The sequence below is a fragment of the Aquarana catesbeiana genome, linkage group LG04 (assembly GCF_042186555.1).
Source record: "Aquarana catesbeiana isolate 2022-GZ linkage group LG04, ASM4218655v1, whole genome shotgun sequence".
Lineage (NCBI taxonomy): Eukaryota > Metazoa > Chordata > Amphibia > Anura > Ranidae > Aquarana > Aquarana catesbeiana.
The window spans coordinates 661,166,604-661,192,417 of NC_133327.1; the positions used below are offsets into that span (position 1 = coordinate 661,166,604).

General features: G+C 45.0%; 1 protein-coding gene across 1 annotated transcript in view; it reads left to right on the forward strand.

Moving 5' to 3' along the window:
* PPP1R21 (protein phosphatase 1 regulatory subunit 21) overlaps positions 1-15,928 on the forward strand; it is a 143,958-nt gene extending 128,030 nt beyond the window's left edge. The window contains exons 21-22 of the mRNA XM_073628523.1: positions 7,896-8,024; positions 11,664-15,928. Of these exons, the coding sequence (XP_073484624.1) occupies positions 7,896-8,024; positions 11,664-11,693 (159 nt within the window). The 3' untranslated portion in view covers positions 11,694-15,928. The remainder of the gene's footprint in view (positions 1-7,895; positions 8,025-11,663) is intronic.
* The last annotated feature ends 9,886 nt before the right edge of the window (positions 15,929-25,814 follow it).

Below are 25,814 nucleotides of genomic sequence, written 5' to 3' on the forward strand. Positions count from 1 at the left end.
AATTGCATGGTCGTGCAACGCTGTATTTGTTTGGTTTGCGCAAAAGTTATAACGTCTACAAAATAAGGGATATAGTTATGGCATTTTTATTATTTATTTATTTATTTTTTACTACTAATGGCGGTGATCTGCGATTTTTAGCGGGACTGCAACATTGCAGCGGACAGATCGGACACTTTTGACACTCTTTTTGGGACCTTTGACATTTATACAGCGATCAGATCTAAAAATAGCCACTGATTACTATATAAATGTCACTGGCAGAGAAGGCGTTAACACTAGGGGGCGATGAAGGGGTTAAATGTTTTCCCTGGGAGGTGTTTCTAACTGTGAGGGGTGGGGACTGACTGGGAGTATAGAGAGATCGCTGTTCCTGATTACTAGGAACAGCAGATCTCTCTCCTCTCCCCTGACAGAATGCTCCTCACAGAGTTATGTCTCTGTGAGGACCGATCGCGGGTAGCCGGCGGTCATTGCGGGCGCCGGCCACGCGCCTCGGCTCCGACATCGAGCCGCAGGCGTGCGCCACCCAGGAGTTCTTAAAGTGGCAGACGTACACCTATGGAGATTTGCCCAGGAGAGCCAACCTGCCACCTTATAACGACGGTGGCTGGTCGGCAAGCAGTTAAAGTAGAACTATAGGCATTTTAAAACTTCTCCCCCCCCCCCCCCCCCATTTTGGATAGAGTAGGGAAAGGTTATAACCCCTGTCCCTTCAATTCCTGTCCTATAGCCAAAACAGGAAGTGAGAGGAAACCCCTGCAAATTAAGGGAATCCCCCGGGTCAGCTGATCTAGTGTCCAGTGGCAGCTGGTGCTCAATATTTTGGGGGTGGCGACAAGCAAACTTGCCCCCCCCCCCCCACTCACACTGCTGTCCCCACCACTTACACCCCCCCCCACAGAAGATCCAGGGCTTCACCAGGCCGAACAGGAGGAGTGTCCTGAGACTCCCTGTACCAATCGTGTCTCGGAACTTGCTTTCTGATTGGCCGGGAGGAGATTTGAGAAGACAATAGCGAATATTAACATTAACACACAACTGGGTGGGATCAGTTTTTTTTTTTTAAGCTGATTAGAGCCTCCCTCTCTTCGTGTGCTTAAAAAAAAAAAACCCATTGGAATACATGCGTCCGACGCCCTGCATGTAGATTAGGGGCTGGGCGCATGGATTACCACTGCTAGTGTCTGTATTGGGAGATTTCCTCTTTATTACTTTTCTGGGGATATCCCAAAATTTGGGGTTTTCTTTTACTTCCACTTTCATTGGTAACGGTTAAACAGGACAAATAGAGAGGGGGAATTCAGACAGCAATAAAAACTGACAGGTGATCTAATCCCTCTCCACTCTATCCAAAACTAAAAGTTTTTTTACTTTATCTTTTCTTTAACCACTTGACCTCCTGGAAGATTTACCCCCCTTCGTGAACAGGCCATTCTTTGCTTTTTGGCACTGCGTTACTTTAACTGACAATTGCGCAGTCTTGCAACGCTGTACCCAAATGAAATTGATGTAATTTTTTCCCCACAAATGGAGCTTTCCTTTGGTGGTATTTGATCACCACTGCGTTTTTTTTATTTTTTGCACTATAAAGAAGAAAAACAAACATTTTGTGAAAAAATATATTTTTTACTTTCTGCTATAAAACATATCCAATAAAAAAAATGAAAGTCAAATTTCTTCTTAAATTTAGGCCAATATGTATTTTGCTATGTATTTTTGGTAAAAAGAAAATCACAATAAGCGTTTATTGGTTTGTGCAAAAGTTATAGCCTCTACAAACTATGGGATATATGTTGGAATTTTTATTTATCTTTTTATACTAGTAATGGCGGCCATCAGTGACCTATTAGCAGGACTTCAATAGTGTGGCGGCAATCTGACACTTACGTTTTGTGGGAAGCAGTGACACTAATACAGTGATCAGTGCTAAACATATGCACTGTCACTGTACTAATGGCACTGGCTGGGAATGGGTTAAACATCTAGGGCAATCAAAGGGTATAATGTGTGCCTAACCAGTGTTTTATGTATGTACTGTGAGCTGCTTTCACCAAGAGGTGCCGTTTTTTTTTTTTTTTTTCTCTGCTTTGCAGAGAAAAAAAAAAGACAAAAGAATAGACAAATGGCTCATCATGCTATATGGGACTCTGAACTTGTGTGGATGAGCCCTAAATCTTTTTCTAGATGGCAGTAGAAACCTGACAGGAGTTCTTACCTTTCCATACTCTGTCCAAAACTAACATATGTTTTGGCATTGCATACACTTTCTATTTCAAGTGAAGAAGTCGCACTTCATATGTTTTTAGTTAGAATTGGGCAGGAATAATAAAATCTTTTTTGGGCTCTTACAGCCCAGGCCAAGATAACTGGCAAGCAGGTGCATTGTGTGAATTCCCATCATTAGAGACTGTTGAGACCAGGGATAGATAAGGGAGACATAAGGTTAGCTGAAAACAGAGCCCATTTGTGCCTGCCCCCATGTCTACATTAACAGCAGTGGTGGTCAACTTCCTTCATATGGGGCCTTCAACATCATCAAAGGGACGAACATACAATTCAGTGAATATTCAGTGTCGGAGACAGCAGCTACACAACAGGATAAAGTCAATGGCTATGGGAATGATACAAGAGATTGCCAAAGAGTGTGGACAGGGTACAAGAGATCGACAGAGACTGCAGACATGATATAAATGATGATCAGAGACTGCAGACATGATATAAATGATGATCAGAGACTGCAGACCTGATACTAGAGATGGTCAGAGACTGTAGACCTGATACAAGAGATGGTCAGAGACTGCAGACCTGATACTAGAGATGGTCAGAGACTGCAGACCTGATACTAGAGATGGTCAGAGACTGCAGACCTGATACTAGAGATGGTCAGAGACTGCAGACCTGATACTAGAGATGGTCAGAGACTGCAGACCTGATACTAGAGATGGTCAGAGACTGCAGACCTGATACAAGAGATGGTCAGAGACTGCAGACCTGATACAAGAGATGGTCAGAGACTGCAGACCTGATACAAGAGATGGTCAGAGACTGCAGACCTGATACAAGAGATGGTCAGAGACTGCAGACCTGATACAAGAGATGGTCAGAGACTGCAGACCTGATACAAGAGATGGTCAGAGACTGCAGACCTGATACAAGAGATGGTCAGAGACTGCAGACCTGATACAAGAGATGGTCAGAGACTGCAGACCTGATACAAGAGATGGTCAGAGACTGCAGACCTGATACAAGAGATGGTCAGAGACTGCAGACCTGATACAAGAGATGGTCAGAGACTGCAGACCTGATACAAGAGATGGTCAGAGACTGCAGACCTGATACAAGAGATGGTCAGAGACTGCAGACCTGATACAAGAGATGGTCAGAGACTGCAGACCTGATACAAGAGATGGTCAGAGACTGCAGACCTGATACAAGAGATGGTCAGAGACTGCAGACCTGATACAAGAGATGGTCAGAGACTGCAGACCTGATACAAGAGATGGTCAGAGACTGCAGACCTGATACAAGAGATGGTCAGAGACTGCAGACCTGATACAAGAGATGGTCAGAGACTGCTGACCTGATATAGGAGTTGTTGGAGACTGGTAACATGCTTCAGGAGGCAGTCCTAGACTGCAGGCTTACAGTGAGGGGAAAAAAGTATTTGATCCCCTGCTGATTTTGTATGTTTGCCCACTGACAAAGAAATGATCAGTCAAGACTTTTAATGGTAGGTTTATTTTAACAGTGAGAGACAGAATAACAACAAAAATATCCAGAAAAACATTTCAAAAAAGTTATAAATTGATTTGCATTTTAATGAGTGAAATAAGTATTTGGTCCCCTTTCAATCAGCAAGATTTCTGGCTCTCAGGTGTCTTCTAAACAAGTATTAAGCTGAGATTAGGAGTACTCTCTTAAAGGGAGTGCTCCTAATTTCTACTTGTTATCAGTATAAAAGACACCTGCCCACAGAAGCAATCAATCAGATTCCAATCTCTCCACCATGGCCAAGACCAAAGAGCTGTCCAAGGATGTCAGGGACAAGATTGTAGACCTACACAAGGCTGGAATGGGCTACAAGACCATCGTCAAGCAGCTTGGTGAGAGGGTGACAACAGTTGGTGCGATTATTCGCAAATGAAAGAAACACAAAATAACTGTCAATCTCCCTCGGTCTGGGGCTCCATGCAAGATCTCACCTTGTGGAGTTTCATTGATCATGAGAACGGTGAGGAATCAGCCCAGAACTACACGGGAGAATCTTGTTAATGATCTCAAGGCAGCTGGGACCATAGTCACCAAGAAAACAATTGGTAACCCACTACGCCGTGAAGGACTGAAATCCTGCAAGGTCCCCCTGCTCAAGAAAGCACATGTACAGGCCTGTCTGCGTATTGCTAATGAACATCTGAATGATTCAGAGGAGAACTGGGTGAAAGTGTTGTGATCAGATGAGGCCAAAATCAAGCTTTTTGGCATTAACTCAATTCTCTGTGTTTGGCAGAAGAATGCTGCCTATGACCCCAAGAACACCATTCTCACCATCAAACATGGAGGTGGAAATATGCTTTTGGGGTGTTTTTCTGCTAAGGGGGACAGGACAACTTCACCTCATCAAAGGGACGATGGCGGGGCCGTCAAATCTTGGGTGAGAACCTCCTTCCCTCAGCCAGGGCATTGAAAATGGGTCATGGATGGGTATTCCAGCATGACAGAGACCCAAAACACACGGCCAAGGCAACAAAGGAGTGGCTCAAGAAGAGGCACATTAAGGCCCTAGAGTGGCTTAGCCAGTCTCTAGACCTTAATCCCATAGAAAATATGTGGAGGGAGCTGAAGGTTCGAGTTACCAAACGTCAGCCCTGAAACCTTAATGACTTGGAGAGGATGTGCAAAGAGAATTGGGACAAAATCCCTCCTGAGATGTGTGCAAACCTTGTGTCCAACTACAAGAAACGTCTGACCTCTGTGATTGCCAACAAGGGTTTTGCCACCAAGTCATGTTTTGAGAAATGGTCAAATGCTTATTTCAATTTTTTTTTAATGCAAATTAATTTATAACTTTTTGAAAATGTGTTTTTCTGGATATTTTTGTTGTTATTCTGTCTCTCACTGTTAAAATAAACCTACCATTAAATGTATAGACTGATCATTTCTTGTGGGCAAAAGTACAAAATCAGCAGGGGATCAAAAACTTTTCCCCTCTCACTGTAATACATGAGACCGCTATAACAGGGCAGTGGGGAAACAGATTACTGGCTGCACCGCAGGGGCCCTGAGGGCTGCACAAAAAGTGCCAAAGGGCTGTAGGTTGGGCACCAGATGTGTACAGACTATACTTAGAAACATGAACGGAGCAGACTTGGTCAACATTTATTTAGATGTATTTTTCTAAATCTAATAAAAGTAGGATAATAAAGGAGCAGAAATGGATACGTGAAATATATGTTGTGTGTTATGATGGAATGGCCTGCTTCCCCTTGAAGACTCGAATGATTCTTTAGCTTAGTGGCAGATAAGAAGCTCTTTGTAGACATTTCTGGTGCAAATTCTGCCATCACGTAGAGGAGGATATTGGACATCTCCGCTGATTTCCTGCTCGGTTCACTCATCGGGCTCAGTCACTTTATAGAAATGCCTTCTAAATAGCATTTCGTTTTTCCTCTGTGTATTAATGCCTTTCATCCCATTCTCCCCTCTTGTTATCGCCTCTCATTCCCTGAGCTCTCCGTTCCTTGATGACCTTTATGTTGAAGAATACAGATTGCCATCAGCGCTGTTCCAGTCTCCTATGTTGGACATGAATAATGTAGTCTGCCATTTGTGCGCACTGTCAGGAAGATACATGGACGTTTTAATAACAGCAGACTGTAAAAGAAAACCCAGAGCGCACACGTACCATTCACAGTTTTGGCTTCCCATCTTTTTTGACAGTTCGGATGATTTGATTTGTAAGAATGTGTAGGCTTAAATTTTAAAAATGGCCCAGTACAGCTTAAATACTTTAGGCAACCCAAAAGAGTTGGGGGTTGCTGCATATTAGACTGGCTGTTCACCACATAGGCTCATATAGGGGTTGGACCACACTGCACAGGCTGCATATAGGGGTTGCCGTGTGCTGCACAAGCTGGATATAGAGGTTCCCGCATACTGCAAAGGCTGGATATAGAGGTTCCCGCATACTGCAAAGGCTGGATATAGAGGTTCCCGCATACTGCAAAGGCTGGATATAGAGGTTCCCGCATACTGCACAGGCTGGATATAGAGGTTCCCGCATACTGCAAAGGCTGGATATAGAGGTTCCCGCATACTGCAAAGGCTGGATATAGAGGTTCCCGCATACTGCACAGGCTGGATATAGAGGTTCCCGCATACTGCAAAGGCTGGATATAGAGGTTCCTGCATACTGCACAGGCTGGATATAGAGGTTCCCGCATACTGCACAGGCTGGATATAGAGGTTCCCGCATACTGCAAAGGCTGGATATAGAGGTTCCCGCATACCGCAAAGGTTGGCTATAGAGGTTGCTGGACACCGCACATAGGGAGTGCCACTCGCTGCACAGGCTGGATATAGGGGTCGCCGTGCGCTGCACAGGCTGGATATAGAGGTTCCCGCATACTGCAAAGGCTGGATATAGAGGTTGCTGGACACCGCACATAGCGAGTGCTGCTCGCTGCATATCGGGTTGCTGTGCACTGCACAGGCTGGATATAGAGGTTGCCACATTCTGCACAGATTGCATATAAGGGTTGCCGTACACTGCACAAGCTGCTTATAGGGAATGCAGAGCGCTGCACACTAGGGTTGCCCTGCACTAAACAAGCTGCATATAGAGTACAGGGGTTGCCACATGCGGCACAGGCTGGATATAGGGGTTACAAACAAATGGCCCCTGCCCGCACCTATAACTGGCCTTCACAGCAAGGAGCACATGGAAGGGCAAACACAAGAAAGACAGAAACAGAACATTCCATAGCTCAACTCACCAACCAGTCTGCCAACTGGCCAAATTAACCTGTCCAACAGTTTGCATTAAAAACAGGGGTTTAGTTAGCATGCATTTGCAAACGCATGCATAAGCTGCAAGGGCTCTTCACGGCACCCTGTGTATGCTTGCAGTGCTAACACTACTGAATTTATAAGCGTCTCCACAATGGAAGCACATGCATTAAATGGATAGATGAGGGGCAGGTGGGCCTGGAGGCAGCCCAATCCCCCTTAAAGGAACAGGAGCACACTGGACACCCAGCAAGAGCACAGTGGCAGCAAAGGTTCCCAGTGTGTCCCCGGACCATATATACACCAGTAACAAACAAATGGCCCCTGACCCCACCTGTAACTGTCCTTCACAGCAAAGAGCACATGGAAGGGCAAGAAAGGCAGAAACAGAACATTCCATAGCTCAATAGCTATTGTGTTCTGATAGGGGGACTGATCACCTGCCCCCCCCCCCCCCCCCCCAATTGGCTGAAAGCACGGATCGAATGCTGGTTTTCCGGTCGTTGGACCGGCTTCTCCCGGACAGGCTGCTGTAGACGCGGGCCGACTGCCCGCTGGTTTCTGTTGAATATATAGCCCGTGTGCGCCAGCCTTTAGGCTGGAAAGCCATGATGAGCCTTGTATTAACTCTGAAGTTGAAAAGGAGAATGCTAATTAATACCAGCTTGTATATTTGTGATGATTTGATGCTTCTTTGATTCCCTCTCTTCCTCTGGCATGTTCATTATAAAACTCCAGAGGATCTCTGTCCTTGAGATGAACAGTCATTGAAGCTTTTTCCTATTCTCTATTGACCTTACAAGTCTGTCTTCATAGTTCAGTTTGTGCTGTTTTTTTTTGTTTTTTTTTTTATTATTTTTTAAATTTTTTTGCTTTTGGCTTTTTAGGATGAATTAATTACAACTAAAAGGAGTTATGAAGATCAGCTGAGCATGATGAGTGATCACCTCTGTGTTATGAATGAAACATTATCCAAACAACGGGAGGAAATAGATACTTTAAAAATGGCTAGCAAGGTAAGTACATTTTAATATAAATATATATATATACAGTTTTATTTCTATATGTTAAATGCCTGTCGTGGTAAAAGCAATAACTTAGTGATATTAAAGTCTTGTTTTTTTTTATTTTTGTTTAAAAATAACAAACATATACTTACCTGTTCTGTGCAGTGGTTTTGCACAGAGCAGCCCTAATCCTCCTCTTCTCGCGTCCCTTGCCGGCATTCCTTGGGCCCCCCCCCCCCCCCCCCCGCCGAGCGTACCAGGGCAAGCTGATTGTTGTGGAGGCAACCAAGTAAGCTCGCTCTTAAAACTGTTGCCCATTCACTCACAAAGATGTCCCTTGGCCCCGCCCCCTCTCTCTTCTCATTGGTTCTCTGGCAGTGATTGACAGCAGCGGGAGCCAATGGCTCCTTCTGCTGTCTCAGCCAGTGAGGAGGGAGAGCCCCCGAAAGCCGAGGCTCTCGTGTGCATTGCTGGATCGCGATGGGGCTCAGTTAAGTATTAGGGAGGGGGGCCCAGAACCTGCTCTTTCCTCATTGGCTCACTGACTGTGATTGACTTAGAATGTGTGAAGGTAAAAAAACCTTGAGCCTTTAGAACCACTTTAACAAGCATTCTCGGCTTGCTAAGGAGGCACCCAGAGGAGGGCGGAATGGCCAGTGCCAGCAGAGGACTGCCAGAAGAGGCAGTAAGGGAGCTTTCTGTGCCATAGCCTTGGACAGAGTAGGTAAATATAAAATCTTTTTTTTTTTAACCCAAAAAAACCCAAAACTTTCATATCACTTTAGTTCCAGACCGCCCACCGCACATATACTGTGGCAAGGTGGCCCGGCTGCGTGAAACAACGTGCCTGTACATTATTCGTGCTTCCTGGTCTGGGACGCGCTGCAGGTGACACGCTCCTGCTGTGATTGGACACAGCGGGAGCCAATCAGCGGGTCCGGCGGCCATTCAGGGAAATGACAGAACAGCGGTCTGCCTATGTAAACAAGGCAGACTGTCTTCTGTCAGACAGGAAGAGAGAGATCGGTGAATCCTACTAATCAGGAGCACAGATCTGTCTCTTCGTCTAGTGTCAGCATCCCCCACACAGGGAACACATTTAACCCTTTGATCGCCCCCTGATGTTAACCTCTTCTCTGCCGAGTGTCTTTTATACTGTTATAGTGCATTCTTTTTTTAGCACTGGTCCCCAAAAAGTGTCACTTGGTGTCCAATTTGTCTGCCACAATGTCGCAGTCCCGCTAAAAATCACTGATCGCCGCCGTTACTAGCAGAAAAAAAAAAGGCCCTAAATCGATCCCTTAGTTTGGTTTGCGTTTGTTTATAGCGCAAAAAATAAATACAGCAGAAGTGATCAAATACCAACAAAAGAAAGCTTTATTTGTGGGTAAAAAAGGACGTCAATTTTGTTTGGGTACAGCGTCGCACGACCGCGCAATTGTCAGTTAAAGCAATGCAGTGCCGTATCGCAAAAATTGCCTGGTTATTAACAGGTTAAATCCTTCCAGGGCTGAAGTGGTTGAAGAAGAAATCTCGCTTTGATTTTTAATATTGTGTTCTGTTCCCCAGGGGATAAAATATATGTAGTACTTAATCCCATCTTTTGGGGTGCTGTCTAGCGCTAGCTGTGAAGTCTGACATCCGACAACGCTGCTAGCTGCTGGCTCCTGGGAGGAGTTGTGCAAATAATAAAATGTCTTGATGGGTATTGGATGTTGGTCCGGAGGAGAGGGCATTCCTAGGCAGACTCAACTTGCAGTGCTTTTTAAATCTGAAGTTTATTCTGCTGATATTTTGCCTTTTCTGGTTCCTCTCTCCTCACATCAAGTCTAATAAAAATGTTCTATAAAACCTTTCTCTTTCCATTACCTTATTTTAGACCCAGTAAGATCATCACTTCTTCTCTATGCCATGCAAGCAGATCCCGGTTGGTGGCAGAGGCCAGCAGGGTGCTGTACATATCTTCCCGAAAACATTACAGCGCCCCCAGCCCTGATGTAGCAGGGCACCCTTTCTCCCTCCACGGCCATCCGATAACACAGCTAGCAAGGAGATGGTTGGTTGCAAGCAGGGGCCTAGTTCTTGGGAGGAGTTATGCAAATCTCATAATGCTTTCATGGGTGGGTGTCAGTCTGGAGGAGTGGGCGTTCCTAGGCAGGCTACATATGCATGCAGACTGCTCTAGGTAGCCCCGACATGTAACACTGAGCCTCAGTGATTGAAAAAAATGAAATCCAATGAAAGGAGTGGGCCAGGGACCGGCTGGGGAGGATAGGGCTAATCCAGAAAATGAGGAGGGCTGTATCTGACTTGCTGCAGCTTCTAATTCTCAATGGGAGAAGCTCACAGTGTACAGTAAATCCGAGTAAGCAGTTTTAGTACAGGAGATGATCCTATACCACTCTGCAAAACTGAAGGCAAGATTGGAGTTGAGTTCTATAAGGTTAACTTGTTTTTTAACCCCTTCCTGCCCACACTATAGCCGAAAGACGGCTACAGCACGGCTCTCCAGTTTTGGGAGGGCTTCAATGAACGTCCTCCCAGAACCACACCTCCCGTGCTCCATTGGACACAGCTGATCACAGATCGTGGTAAAGGGGCCAATCACAGTAACCCTTTACCATGTGATCAGCTGTGTCCAATCACAGCTGGCCACATGTAAGCAGACTTGCTGGTTATTGGTAGTCCTTTCCTCACACGCTGTGTCTGTGAAAAAAGGAGAGCTGGTAACCGGCAAGGCAGACAGGGCACAGTGGGTACATTTACACTGATAGTCAGGGCAGCCTCCTCATTGGCCATCAGCGCAGCCTCCTCATTGGCCATCAGCGCAGCCTCCTCATTGGCCATCAGCGCAGCCTCCTCATTGGCCATCAGCGCAGCCTCCTCATTGGCCATCAGCGCAGCCTCCTCATTGGCCATCAGCGCAGCCTCCTCATTGGCCATCAGCGCAGCCTCCTCATTGGCCATCAGCGCAGCCTCCTCATTGGCCATCAGCGCAGCCTCCTCATTGGCCATCAGCGCAGCCTCCTCATTGGCCATCAGCGCAGCCTCCTCATTGACCATCAGCGCAGCCTCACCTGCACACATTAGTGTAGGAGAAAATGTACTCGTTTCCAAAATGTTATAACAAAAACTAAAACTTTTTTTTTTTTTTTTTCTTTAAAAAGTTCTATATTTTTTCAGTTATATAATAAAATAATTAAATAAAAACCCAGTTGTGATTAAATGCCACCAAAAGAAAGCTCTATCTGTCTCAAAACAATGATAAAAATGTCACATGGTTTCAATGTTGCATGACCGCACAATTGTCATTCAAAGTGTGACCGCACTCAAAGCTGGACATTAGCCTGGTCAGGAAGGAGGTGAAAGTGTCCGGTATTGAAGTGGTTAAACATTGTTAATCTTTAACGCCTCCCAAATGTCTCAGTTCCCACAAACCTCATTGATGACATAAAAAAATGGAACCAAAAAAAGTTAGTAATTCCAGTCGGTGTTCCAGCTCTGTTGGAATTCTCTGAGCAGCTGTCTGATTCCTTCTCTCTTCTCTTTCAATGCTGCAGCTTGATTTCATGAAATAAAGAACATTTTATTCAATGATTGTGATTATCCGCAGGGCTCGTTGTAACTTCTTTTTCTCGGCACCTTCAGGGAAATTCCAAGAAGAACAAAAATCGGTAGTTGATCGTCTGGTCGGGAAGAGAACACTGCTGCTATATACACTGTAGATCTGTGATGATGTCCTTCTCCTTTGTGACGTGTGAACCCGGATCCTTCTCTCAGCAAACAGTCACCAAACTGAAAACACGTTGAACCTTTAAAGAACCGCTCCGGCCAGAAGTAATGTTTCAGTTCAGGGTGGATATCTCTTGACGGAATGGCTGGCTTTAGGCCTCGTTCACACGGGCATACTTGGGCGTACACCCGTGTGAGGGCCGTGTTTTGCCTGCACAGGTGTTCTGCGCTTCTGCATGCAGGCAGTCCTATGCCTGTCACTTGGGATGCAGCGGCTGCATGGACACAGTGGCTGCTCCCTATTTGATATCTGTGTGGGTGCAGATGTGTGTCCCCAAAAGCAAAAACCGTGTGAGTTCGTGGACACAAATCCGCATCCATGTGGATGTCAAAGTGGGAGCAGCAGCTGTGTCCTAAATGACATGAATGGGACTGCCTGCATGCAGATGCATAGAACTCCTGTGCAGGCAGAACACGGATGTATGCCTAACCTCTTTGCTCCGACTGCCTCCCGGCCCTTTAAGAGTTCTTAAATCCGGGAGGTGGGCATTCGGGTCATCTGACCGCTGTGATTGGCTGTCACAGCAGTCACATGATTGGAAAGCATTCAATCACAAGGATGCATCGGGAGCTTACCAATCCCACTGGCTACCATGCAGGGAGGGTGCTCTCAGCATGGTAAGTTGTTTTAACAGGGCTGCATATATGCGTATAGCTGGTGTCAAGGGGTTAAAGTGGTTGTAAATCCTCACATATACCCAATGAAATGACAGGTGATTCACAGAGATTAAACAAATCCTCCTACATAAGTTGTACCTATTTATCTGCAGCGGTCTTTCCCCTACATCCATTCAAAGTGCAGACTTTACACTGGATCTCTCAGCTCTTAAAAGCAGGGGGTGGAGAGCTGAAGATGCATCAGTGAGGAGAGCTCTGAGAGCTGATTGGAGGGAAGGGACACGCCTCCCCTTCACACAGCAAACAGGAACAGAACTGAGGCTGTCATTCAGCTGGAGCTCCCTCCTCTGTCACCTTTTTCTCTCTTGGTGTACCCAATACCCAGTACTTCAAGGTGGTTTGCATATACACAGTGAAGTGACTGGCCTCAAGTGATACACAGAGATGAAACAAATCCTCCTACATAAGTTGTACCAGTTTATTTTCTTCTCTACATCCATTCAAAGTCAAAAATGTATACAGCTTATCTGAGCTGTTAAAAAAAGAAAAAAAAAGAGGGTGGAGAGCTAAAATTATACTCTGCAGAGCTCAGTGAGGAGAAGTCAGAGGGCTGAGCAATACAGAAACAGAGCTGAGGCTGTCAATCAATCACAGGCTGTGTGCTGGAGCTCCCTCTTCATCACTATTTTTCTTTTGGTGCCAAGGCAGCAGACAGAAATAACACTTGGTGCTCTGGATTGAGACAAGTACACATCATAGAGGAGTGGTCTCCAAACTGCGGCCCGGGGGCTGGATGTGGCCCTTGGCTTGCCTTTATCTGGCCCTTGGGGCACTGTTCTACCAACAGACAGTGATGGGGAATGCCCCTACTGACACCATCAATGGGGCTCTATTTCTCTCATTATAACCAATAATGGGGAACTGATGCCAGGGCATTTTATACACAAACTAGCCACAGTCCGACCCCCTAAAGCAGTGATGGTGAACTTTGGCACCCCAGATGTTTTGGAACTACATTTCCCATGATGCTCATCTACACTGCAGAGTGCATGAGCATCATAGGAAATGTAGTTCCAAAACATCTGGGGTGCCAAGGTTCACCATCACCAGCCTAAAGGATGGTAATATAGCCCTTTGCCTAGAAAGTTTGGGGACCCCTGCTATAAAGGGATATGCTTTGTTCAGATTTTGTGTCCGAGGTTTACAACCACTTTTAAGTATGCCCATGTGAATGAGGTCTTTATATGACATCTGTGTGGAGTTTTTCACATTTGTGTCTTTGCCCTCTCCCACAAGTGCCATTTTCCTGCAACGGGACCCCCAAATTATTTGTTTGGAATACATTGGGCGGGGGGGGTATGTGGCACAACCATCCGGCATTCTAATGGTGGCACACGCCGGGCACTACTAGGAGTTGGTGGTGGAGATCTGGTATTTTGCCATTAGGTTGCCGGAAAGAAGCCGGTATGTGATTCAGCGCAAAGACGCAGACCCGGAAATACGCTTGTAGAAAACAGAATGCAGTAAAGAAGGGGGGTAGGGAAGGATTTTGAGTATTTGGAAGGAGTGGTGGTTGGTGTCACTTGAAGTGAGGATTTGTGGGGATTTGTGGGGTTTTGTGGTACTGACAGTAGAAAAAGGCAAACATTATGACCAGATGGGACTTGAGTGGGCCTTAAAGTGAAGCTTCATCTTTGTGCACCTAAAAAATGACCCAGTCCACTACATGGAAGGATTTTACTACATTCATTTCTCCTTTCTGTTCAGAAGATCCATTACAGACAAAGGCCGTCTTATGGCCTTCTAAAACTTTCCTGCCATCCTTTACTATCCTTAAAGTGTCAGCCAAGGAAGCCGCCATCTTTGCCTCTGTTTAAACTACAACTGCCATGATGCTGCACATGTGATCAGTTATGACTCCAGCCATTGGATAGTTTGACAGTTTGGTTGAAAGCACAACCAATGGGAGCGTTACATTTCCGGCACGTTCACACTTGCCTTGTGACTATGGACACTAAATTCGCATGGCAAGTCGCCCCTTATGTTTTTCAACGACAGCCGTTAAGATAGGTGCAACTTAAAGCGGAGTTCCACCCTGAAATTTGTTTTCCAGAATCGGACTCCTCTGAACCTAAAAAAAAAAAAAAAACATTCAGAGGAAATTTTTTTATACTTGCCAGAATCGCCCTGCTGCTATGTAATCCTCCTAATCTGCCACTTCCTGGTCCGCGGTGCTCCTCGTCACTTCCTCCCTCGCCTGTGCTCCTGGGAAATGATGTGTCATCGTTTCCCAGGCGTCTGTGGGCAGTACTGTGATGTTGCCATGACAACGGGGCGGGACCTTCCTCCGTCGCCACCCGGTATGGCAGCTTTAGAAACAATCGGCGCTACGGCCGGTGACTCGCGGTCGAGAGGTGCATGCTGGTTACCCAGCATGCACCTCTCCAAAACGAATCCAGGAAGAGATCTCGATTGGGCGTCACATGCCCACAATCATGATGGCAACGGCCACAACGGGAGGCAGCAAATCTTCAGTAAGACATTTATATTTTAGCCAAGTACATAATAAACCTTGTATACTAGTTTTTGAACTGTTTTAGTAATAATGATAGGATCAATTAAAAAAAAAAAAATAATAATAATTTTCGCCGGAACTCCGCTTTAAAGTAGGTTCCTGCACTACTTTTGGTCCAACTTTCATGCGACTTGATTGTGGTAGACTGCAGTGTAAACCCTCAAAAGTTACATGAAGGTCATACCTGAATGTTCTACATGCAACAGTTGTCCATTATCATTGGTCAAAGCCAAAGTCCCATCCAAAGTCCCACGAATTTGGAGTCCTACAAGTGTGAATGGAGCCTTAAGAACAAGAGAATTCTAATACTGTCCCCCAATCCATCCTAAACTGTGTGGATGGTGGAATTTCCCCTCCAGATTGTTGTATTCTGATAGGCGGTAACCACGGCTTTCCGAATACCTGAACAGTGGCTGCATCTGATTCAATGCACTCTCCAATCTCCAACAATCTTCCACCTTGAAAAAAGCCGAGAGGTGCCACGTAGCCCACCCACGGCTGAGATTCTGGCCAATTCAGCAAGAATCATGCAAAATTCAAGCTGGCTTTGGCAGCCTTAAAGTATATGTTCACTTTTTCACCAAGTTGCAGAGGTGAGTTTTTCATACTGCTGCCAGAACCCCGCGCCTCTTACTGATTGTAGCCAATGCCGCTACAGTACATTGCAGCGCACACAGCAGTCGCATCCATGTGTAATGGAAATACACTATGGGGGAGATTTACTAAAACCGGAGCACTCAGAATCTGGTGCAGCTGTGCATAATAGCCAATCAGCTTCTAACTTCAGCTTGTTCAATTAAGCTTTGACAACAAAATCTGGAAGCTGATTGGTTACTATGCAGAGCTGCACCAAATTCTGTGTGCACCAGTTCTAGTAAATCTCCTATATTACCAAAAGTATTGGGACACCTGCCTTTACACGCACACAAACTTTAAAGGCATCCCAGTCTTAGTCCGTAGGGTTCAATAATAAGTTGTCCCACCCTTTGCAGCTATAACAGCTTCAACTCTTCTGGGAAGGTTGTCCACAAGGTTTAGGAGTGTGTCTATGGGAATGTTTGACCATTCTTCCAGAAGCGCATTTGTGAGGTCAGGCACTGATGTAGGATGAGAAGGCCTGGCTCACAGTCTCCACTTTATTTAATCCTAAAGGTGTTTTATCGGGTTGAGGCCAGTCAAGCTCCTCCACCCCAAACTCACTCATCTATGTCTTTATGGATCTTGCTTTGTGCACTAGTCCAAAAAAATTGGTGGAGGGGGGATTATAGTGTGGGGTTGTTTTTCAGGGGTTGGGCTTGGCCCCTTGGTTCCAGTGAAGGGAACTCTTAATGAGTCAGCATACCAAGACATTTTGGACAATTTCATGCTCCCAACTTTGTGGGAACAGTTTGGGGATGGCCCCTTCCTGTTCCAACATGAGTGACCACCAGTGCACAAAGCAAGGTCCATAAACACATGGATGAGCGAGTTTTGGGTGGAGGAACTTGACTGGCCTGCAGAGAGTCCTGACTACAACCGGATAGAACACCTTTGGGATGAATTTAGAGTGCAGACTGTGTGGCAGGCCTTCTCGTCTACATCAGTTCCTGACCTCACAAATGCACTTTAGGTCAAACATTCCCATAGACACACTCCTAAACCTTGTGGACAGCCTTCCCAGAAGAGTTAGAGCTGTTATAGCTGCAAAGGGTGGACCAACTCAATACTGAACCCTATGGACCAGGACTGGGATGCCATTAAAGTTTGTGTGTGTAAGTATGTATATATAAAAAATATAGCAGGTGTCCCAATACTTTTGGTAATATAGTTTAGTTCATTTGGGCCAACTTGGCCCAAACCAACTATTTTAAAGTGAACTGAAAGCTAGAATTCTACTTTTAATGCAGTCATCTGTGTGCCTTTAACAGCCCGGATAGCAATCTCTCTCCCACACAGCTAGTGCAGAGCTTGTTCATCAAGGTAGCAAACCACCCACATATATTTTTCCCGTCCTGATCAATCATCCCTCTAGCACCGGCAGGGTGTTGTAAATGTCCTTGTAATTAGATGCAGTCAGACTTGGGCGTTTTCCACAAGCACTCTTCAAACCTGGTATCCAGAGAAAAGCAACAAACATTCCAGAAAAAGTTAAATTAAATTGTTAAATGAAATATGTTGACTGTCTAGAAGGTGAATCGCTATTTTAATTCTTTTAAATCCAGCAAGAGCCAGCCGCTGGAGGCATTACTTGGGCTTACCGGTCATATGACTACTCTGGTTGGATAATAGGTGTCGCCAACACACCAAGAAGCATAGTTTTTTTTTTTTTTCTTGTATGATAACATAGAAAAGCCACGTTTCGGGAGCGTGCGTGGTCACGTGCCTGAGAAATGATCCCGAAACGTTGCTTTTCTACGTGATCATACAAGAATAAAGAGCTTTTGTGTTTTGAGACAAGCTCGTTGGTATGCCGGTGATGTATCTTAACCATGATCAGTTGGTAGTTGTTGCAGAACCCTTTTAACCACATGATCGATTCCAGTATGGTGTGGGAAAGGAATATGCTCTCAGCACTGTGATTGGCTGTCAGTGGTCACATGATCAGGAGCTTGCCCCACCAGATCCTGATGATAAACAGTGACTGGGAGCTCAAAACAATGAAAATAGTACCAATCGAATGCCCCTCCAAACATGTGTTGGTTGGATCAACATGTGAAAAGACTGGGGCCAGACAGACCGAATTGAATTTTCAAGCTCCAGTATACTTCGACAAAATGGTGGCCGTCTGCACACAGACACTTGACTCCCTGTTGCATACATGTAAGGAGATGAATAAAAGATGGCTTCAGCTCCTGTTCTCCAGCTGCAGAGAACGTCTTTAACGCGTTTCGCCATTTTGGGGGCTTAATCGTAGAGGTCTCTGATTAAGCCCTGAAAAGGGTTAAACTCGTCTGAGGAGTTCTTTACAGGTGGAGAACAGGAGCTAAGGCCATATTTTACTCATCTCATTACATTTTTGCAACAAAGAGTCGGTGTCTGTGTGCAGATGGCCACCATTTTGTTGAAGTGACTTGGAGCTGTTGCTGACAGCAGCACAATCACTGAGTTAGGAGGCAATGAATGGGCCCGCTCCCAACACATACAATGGGTTCTGTCTGTACGTAGATATTTTGCAGCTCGACATTAAAGCCTGCCACCGTACTGCCACGTATATGCCTACGGCTGAAGTTAAGGGGTTAAATAGAAGCCTTTCAAATTGCACTAATGCCTTTATCATAGGAAGAAGCAGGTACAGCATTTTTACCTCCTTATTACTTAAGTGTATGTTCTCCCGAATTCAGTTGGTTCTCCAGAATTAGTTAGAAATCCAGTGCTACTTCTGACCCTCTTTGGTCCTCCCCCCACCCCCCACCACCACACACTTTTCTCCAAAAGCAGCTTTCCTATAAAGCCACCAGTGAGACCTGGTATAGCAACCCCTCAGGAAATGATAAATTTGATCATTGACCAAGATCTTCAGAAGTGGTGGGGCTAAGGATTTTCAGGAAAACAAGCAGTAGTACATCTTGCAAAAAGCCCCTTTCAAGGACCAGAAAACCTAAACTGGTGGTAACCTTTCCAAACTTGTATGTATGGAGATGATCAGCAATTGAGATCCACCATATGAGCAAATCTATGTAGACACTTGAACATCACATCCAATTTATGGCCAAAACAACATTGAGATCCCCACCATATTGAGTTCAGCTGTTTCCAACGATGGAAACTGTGATGCTGTTATTGCTACTGTAAAGATATTTTAGAAAGTTGTGCCCTTCCAGCTTTGCAACTTCACTTTGGTGAAGGCCCTTTTCAGTTCCATCCCGACTGTGCTCCTATCCACAAACTAGCCCTATAAAGACACGGTTTTACTAGCTCGATGTGAAGGAACCTAAGTGGCCTGCATAGAGCCCTGACCTCAGCTTCACTGAACACCTTTGGGTTGCACTGGAACATAGATTATGAGCCAGGACTTCTAATCCGGCATCATTACCTGACCTCACAAAGGTTCTTTTGGCTGAATGGTCTCAATTACCAAAAACACATTCCAAAATCTCTTAAAAAGCTTTAGAAGAAAAGTGGAAGCTGTTGTAGACGCAAAGGCAGTCCAACTTTGATTTAATATAAAAAGAAATTTTGGCGCAATTAGTGTATAGGTAACCTCACTTATAGCTAAGAAAAGATACTGGGATGGACAACCACGCGTCCAATAAACCAGTCTTTTATCGGGTATGTCAAGGGTTGTCATTGGTGAGCTTCCTTTCAGAAGATACAGCTCCTCCAGAGATGAAAGAAATAGCCTAATCAAGACATGAAAACACACAAAGCAGAGGGCGCCATCTAGGTGCAACATTAAATACTTCTGGTATGATAAACGACAAATTGGCATCTCACATGAAGTTACTTTGTGAAGGTACGTAGAAATCAGGACATCCAGGGAAGCCTGTAGCAGAGGCATCCAGTCCAGGGATTGTGCAGCACTGCAGCTGGATGGGTCGGCATAGGAAGCTCAGAGCACTTCCTGGTCAGGAGGAGACTCCAGAGGAACCCAGTGGATGATGTTAGATGCCATGGCTATTGTGTTTTAAGGTGCTCCTGCCTCAAAGTGCTGCACAATCCCTGGACTGGATGCCTCTGCTACAGGGTTACCTGGATGTCCTAATTTCTTATGCTCTACATGCTTTTACTTACTTAATGTGGGTTGCCAATTTGTTTTTTATCATACAATATTAATGCTGCACTTAGATGGCCCCCTCCACTGTGTTTTTACAACTTCATATTAGTGCCCAAAGTTTTGGAAAGGTATGTCCAACATGCTCTTATAGGTGTGGTAGGCAAGGGTCCACTTTTGGCCATATACAAAATTAAACATTGTCAACTGAGCGTAAAAAAAAAAAAAAAAATGTACATTGCACGTTTAACTTCTTGGTTTATTGAAAGACATCACCGTCTGCCCCTTCACAACCTTCATAGCTGGTCACCTGGAACATTGTGGACCTCAGGAACTTACAACCGAAGTAAAGTGAGAAGTCTCATTGGTCCTCTACAGATATGGAATGGTTTATATACCAAAATGTGACGGGAGGTTTTAGCTCTTTAAAATGTGATGAATTCTGCTAAAGGGTTTACGTGTCCTTTTTTAAATCTTAAAGCTGAACTCCTGGCAAGCATCTGAATATACAGTTTGAAATATATATACGGGAATGAGGCTTTGTAAATTTTGTGCAGCCAGTCTTGAGATCTCCGCACCTCTGCCAGACATTACAGCCAGATCCTGGACTACCATTACAACAGTAACAGCATAGCTCGGTCAAGAACACTCAACCAGCCCACTGAAGGACCAGCAGGACACGGCTCACTCGTGCACCGCAGCAGAGTCTGGCTGCTATTGCTGGCTCTCCCTCTCCCACTCTTACAGGGTATTGCAGGAGGTTGATATCAAAACGCATTCTAGTACTTTGACTAGGATATAAACATACATTTCTCTGTCGTTCATTGAGGAACACTGCCCAAAAATCATTACCGATGGGTTATGGTGCACCTGCAGGAGGAGGGTGCTAGATGCAACTAAATTGATGGCACCATCTAGTGGCCAAACCCCATAACTGCCATAAAGTATGGTCTTGTTCTGGTTCATCTCAAGGAGATTACCTTGCACTCCTGGGATTAGAATATGGGTATGATTAGAGCCAAAAGAATGAACCTGATTACAACTTCTTCCTTTTTAGGAAGACCAATTACTCGTTGGTTATGACGGATGGCCCATGTGTCATCATCTTCCACTTTTTTCCAGATTGATAAGTCAGAAAATTTCTCAGGCCTGTGCTCTCAAGCATGAGGAGTGTTTATTTGATACATCACTATGTTCATATTTGTCTTTTTTTTTTTTTTTTTTTATATATCTGCCTGGAGTTCAGTTTTAAAGCATCCATGACCTGATAGGAAATGTTGGCGGATAATATCACCACTCCATTATTTTACCTCTCGATTCCTTTTTGACAACTTTTTACATTGCACTTTTTTTTTTTTTTTAAACCAAATTTTTAATTCATTACACTCTGGCTTTAAAGGTTTTTGTATTTTTCGTTTATAAAAAAAAAAAACAAAACACATTTAATGTCTGTAACTGTATATTTTTTGTACAATTTATATTACGTTGTGTCCTTCTTTTGTGACCTCATTTTACAGAGGCTTAAAGGGATTTTAATTCCATTCAAGGTCTGTTTACTTGCAAATGAACAAAAATGCCTCCAGTGGTTTAAACCTTAATGTCTGTAAAATAATATGACAAAAAAAATGAAATTAAGTTTATCAATAAATTGTTAAAAAATTGAATTGACTGCTTTTAATGATTTTAAGACTATAGAATTTATAAATATTCAGCCATTATCTATTAGGTTATTATTAAACCAGCATCAAACTGTTGATCAATAAATATATATATATATATATATATATATATATATTATTATATAATATTTTTTTTTTTTGTTTTTTTGGGAGAGTGGGTAGGGGGCAACAAGGTCCTTGGCACCCAAATGCACCTTTAGCCCCCGTTCACATCGAATCTGACTTTGAAATCGTGCAAATTTCAAAGCCGCATGTCAGTGTGCAACTTGGCTGACAACATCAGTGCGACTTCATGCACAGATGTCTATGAATGAATGAAAGATTTGTATAGTGCTGCAAATGCGAACTGAATCGCCTCAAGGCGCTTGATCCATGCTGTTAGTCCTGTTTCTTAGAAGTGATGGGTCTTGATTTTTTTTCTGAAGGTCCGATGATTTTCTTCCATGCGGATGCTGGCGGGTAGATCGTTCCATAGCCGTGGTCCTTGGACTGCGAATCTTCATTCTCCCTTTGATTTGTAGCGGGACCTGGGAATGAAGAGGAGGTTTTGGTTGGTTGATCGAAGACTGTGCTTAGGTGTGTAGTGTTTTATTTTCTCGCATAGGTATTGTGGAGCGTATCCTTGAGTGCATTTATGGGTGAGGCAGAGTCTTGAAAGTGATCCGGTCCTTTACGGTTAGCCAATGTAGGCTCCTCAGGGATGGGGAGATGGATTCCCAAGGTTTTTTTCCTGTTACCAGTCTTGCTGCAGTGTTTTGGATGACTTGTAGGCGTGCAATCTGGTATTAGGTAGTCGAGCCGGGAATTGATTGTTCCAATTACTGCTGCTTTGTCCTCTTCTGGAATGAAGGGGATGAGTCCACGTAGTAGGTGAAGGAGATGGTGAGATCCACTGACTAGCGATCCTATTTGTGCATCCATCGACATTTCTGAGTCAGATGACTCAGAGACTTTTGGCTTTGGTGCTTGGGGAGATGGTCTGTCCAAGGATGGTGGGTGGTGTGCAAGGGTTCTTAGTTTTTGTATTACGGTTTGCGTGGAGGAGAAGAAGCTCTGTTTTGGATCCGTTGAGTTTGAGGGAGCTCGTGGTCATCCAGTCGTCTATCAATGTGAGGCATTTTTCTAGTCGCTGGTAGCGGTCTCTTTGGCCGGTGATGCGAAAGTAGAGTTGGGTGTCATCAGCGTATGAGTGGAAGCAGAGGTCCGATTTTTATAATGATTTGGAGGAGTGGACGGATGTAGATGTTGAAGAGCACTGGTGATAAGGGTGAACCTTGAGGGACTCCACAAGAAATTGCGTGAGTTTCAGAGGTGAAGGCTCCTAGTTTCACTGTCTGTGAATGATTTTGTAGGAAGGATGTGAACCATGGTAGATCTGAATCTGAGACTCCAGCTACTTCTGTGAGGCGGATGAGTAGGCTATTGTGGTCCACTGTCTTGAACGGTGCCTGAGGTCCAACAGTACCAGGAGACATGATTCTCCGTCATCTGCTGCTTCGAGGGCGTCGTCCCATATTTTGAGAAGTGCAGTTTATGTGCCATGGCCTGGGCAGAGGCCTGATTGCAGTGGGTCCAAGAGTTTGTGTGTGTGTGTGTCCAAGTGGCGTTGTAGCTGTTGTACTACTGCTTTTTCCATAATCTTGTTGAGGCTTGTAACCGGTTTGCGGTAGATAGGATCTTTGGGGTCGAGGTTGGGTTTCTTTAGGAGGGGTTTGATGATGCCTTGCTTGAGGGCGATTGGAACAATCCCTTCTATGCGAGTCACACCTGAAATCCCCAAAAATTGTGCAGGAACCACAGTCAGTGTCGCCCTGATTTGAACAGTTCTGTTGCCGACAAAAGAGTGCGACTTATGCCATTTGGACCTGTGTGAACGGGGGGCTAAAAGTGGTTCTAGACCAGGGGTCTCAAACTGGCGGCCCTCCAGCTGTTGCAAAACTACAAGTCCCATGAGGCATTGCAAGGCTGATAGTTACAAGCATGACTCCCACAGGCAGAGGCATGATGGGACTTTGTAGTTTCGCAACAGCTGGAGGGCCGCTAGTTTTAGACCCCTGTTCTAGACCCTTACATCAGAGTTGCCAAACTCAATTTCATTGCAGGACGCATTAGCAATCTGGTTGCTCTCAAACTGCCAATTGTATCATTACTAGAGAAGCAGAAGGTGTGGGGCTCTGGAGGAGGACCAGAGGAGGACTGGTGTTGGCTGCCAGAGTCTGCTGAATGCTGAGACCACGGGAGGTGGAGATGAAGGGGGTGCTGCCACTGCACAGAGAGACACAGGATCTGTAGAAGGAGTTCACGCCTCCTCTCTGTTGCTGATTGCTGAGACGGAGAGGGGCAGAGGTGAGCTTCTCTATGGCTGCACGAAGAAGTGCAGGATCTGGCAGAGGAGTTCTGTCATCCTCTCTGCTTCTGAGACGAGGTGGGGGTAGAACCGAGTGTTGCAGCTACAGGAGAAGTGCCACGTGAAATGGCCTGGTGGGTGGGATTTGGCCCACGGACTTTGTTTGACACATGTGCCTCACATATACCCATTGAAGTGACTGGCCTCAGGTGATACACAGCGATGAAACAAATCCTCCTACATAAGTTGTACCTGTTTATCTGCAGTCTTCTCTTCTCTATAGTCTTTCAAAGTCCAGAATTTATTTAGCTTTGTCTGAGCTTTCGGAAAGCAGGGGGCGGGAACTGAAGTTACATTCTACAGAGCTCAGTGAGAACTGATTGGAGGGAATGGACATCTAGTCTTAATGATTCAACTGGCAGTTTGAAGGCAACCATATTGCTAATGCATCCTGCAATGAAATTGAGTTTGACAACTCTGATGTAAGACCACTTTTAGCCCCCGTTCACACAGGTCCAAATGGCATAAGTCGCACTCTTTTGTCGGCAGCGGAACTGTTCAAATCAGTGCGACGCCGACTTTGTGGTTCCTGCACTATTTTTGGGGATTTCAGGTGTGACTTGCATAGATATCTGTGCATGAAGTCGCACAGATGTCAGCCAACTGACATGCGGCTTTAAAATGTGTGCGATTTAAAGTGAAGTCACAGGAATTAGCGCTTAGACTGCGAGGCAGGCCTTCTCGTCCAACATCAGTGCCTGACCTCACAAATGCGCATTCTGGAAGAATGGTCAAACATTCCCATAGACACACTCCTAAACCTTGTGGACAGCCTTCCCAGAAGAGTTGAAGCTGTTATGGTTGTAAAGGGTGGGCCAACTCAATATTGAACCCTACAGACTAAAGCCGTGTACACATGATCGGAATTTCCCGACAAAAATTTGAGAGCTGGTTCTCAAATTTTCCGACAACAAAATCCGTTGTCGTAAATTGCGATCGTGCAATTTACGACACAAAGTTCCACGCAAAGTTCCACGCACAAAGTTCCACGCATGCTCGCAACCAAGCAGAAGAGCCGCACTGGCTATTGAACTTCATTTTTCTCGGCTCGTCGTACGCCACCGCGTTCTTGACATTCGGAATTTCCCGCAACATTTGTATGACCGTGTGTATGCAAGACCAGTTTGAGCCAACATCAGTCGGAAATAAAAACATGGATTTTGTTGTCGGAATGTCCGATCGTGTGTACAGGGCATTAGAGTGGGATGCCATTAAAGTTGGTGTGTGTGTGTGTGTGTGTGTGTGTGTGTGTGTATATATGTATCTATCAAAGCAGGCGTCCCAATACTTTTGGTAATACAGTATATTATATCGCTTTTCTCCTTTTGCCTATTTCTCTTTGATGTCCCTTTCATTGTCCAGATTCCAGAAGGTGGCATAATAAGACAATAGAACGCCTGGCGCTCTATTGCTGCGAGCCTTCCACTAACCAGTCTTATCTGCCGCCGCTCCGGACTCATGAATCATGGATATAATTGGTGTGCAGTTCATTTAAAGGGAGATCATTCTCTGAGCGGCGTTGTTTGTTAAGCGGGAGGGATGGGGAAAACAGATCTGTGAAAGGTGCAGAATTGGAAAATTAATGAACGCCGGAATGTTTGGTCCCTTCATCTGATTGAAATGCAGCTCGCCGCCCAAACCGCAGAAAGGTGTCACATGACCCGGATTTATCAATACTCCCTCCTAATTAATTCTGTAGATCTGTAGGAAAGGCTGCCTCGGTAGCTTCTCTTCAAATGTCATTTTTTTGTAGAACTTTTTTTTTTTTTTTTTATTTTAAAGAGAACCTGTCACCGTGGGGGGAAAAAAAAATTTCAGGTGAAAGCACAGAAAAATTAAAGCGGTTATCCACTCAGGTTAAAAAAAAAGGACACTTACCTGACCATGGGTTCCAGCACTGTCCTCACCCGAGCCAACTCTTCTATCGGCTTTGTGCCCAGGCGCCAATATCCTAATTGTGGGGAGTAGCGCTGTGTTCTGTGCATGGAACTGAGGACCTGTCACAGCCCATGCTCTCCCAAGGAATGTTGTTCATCCC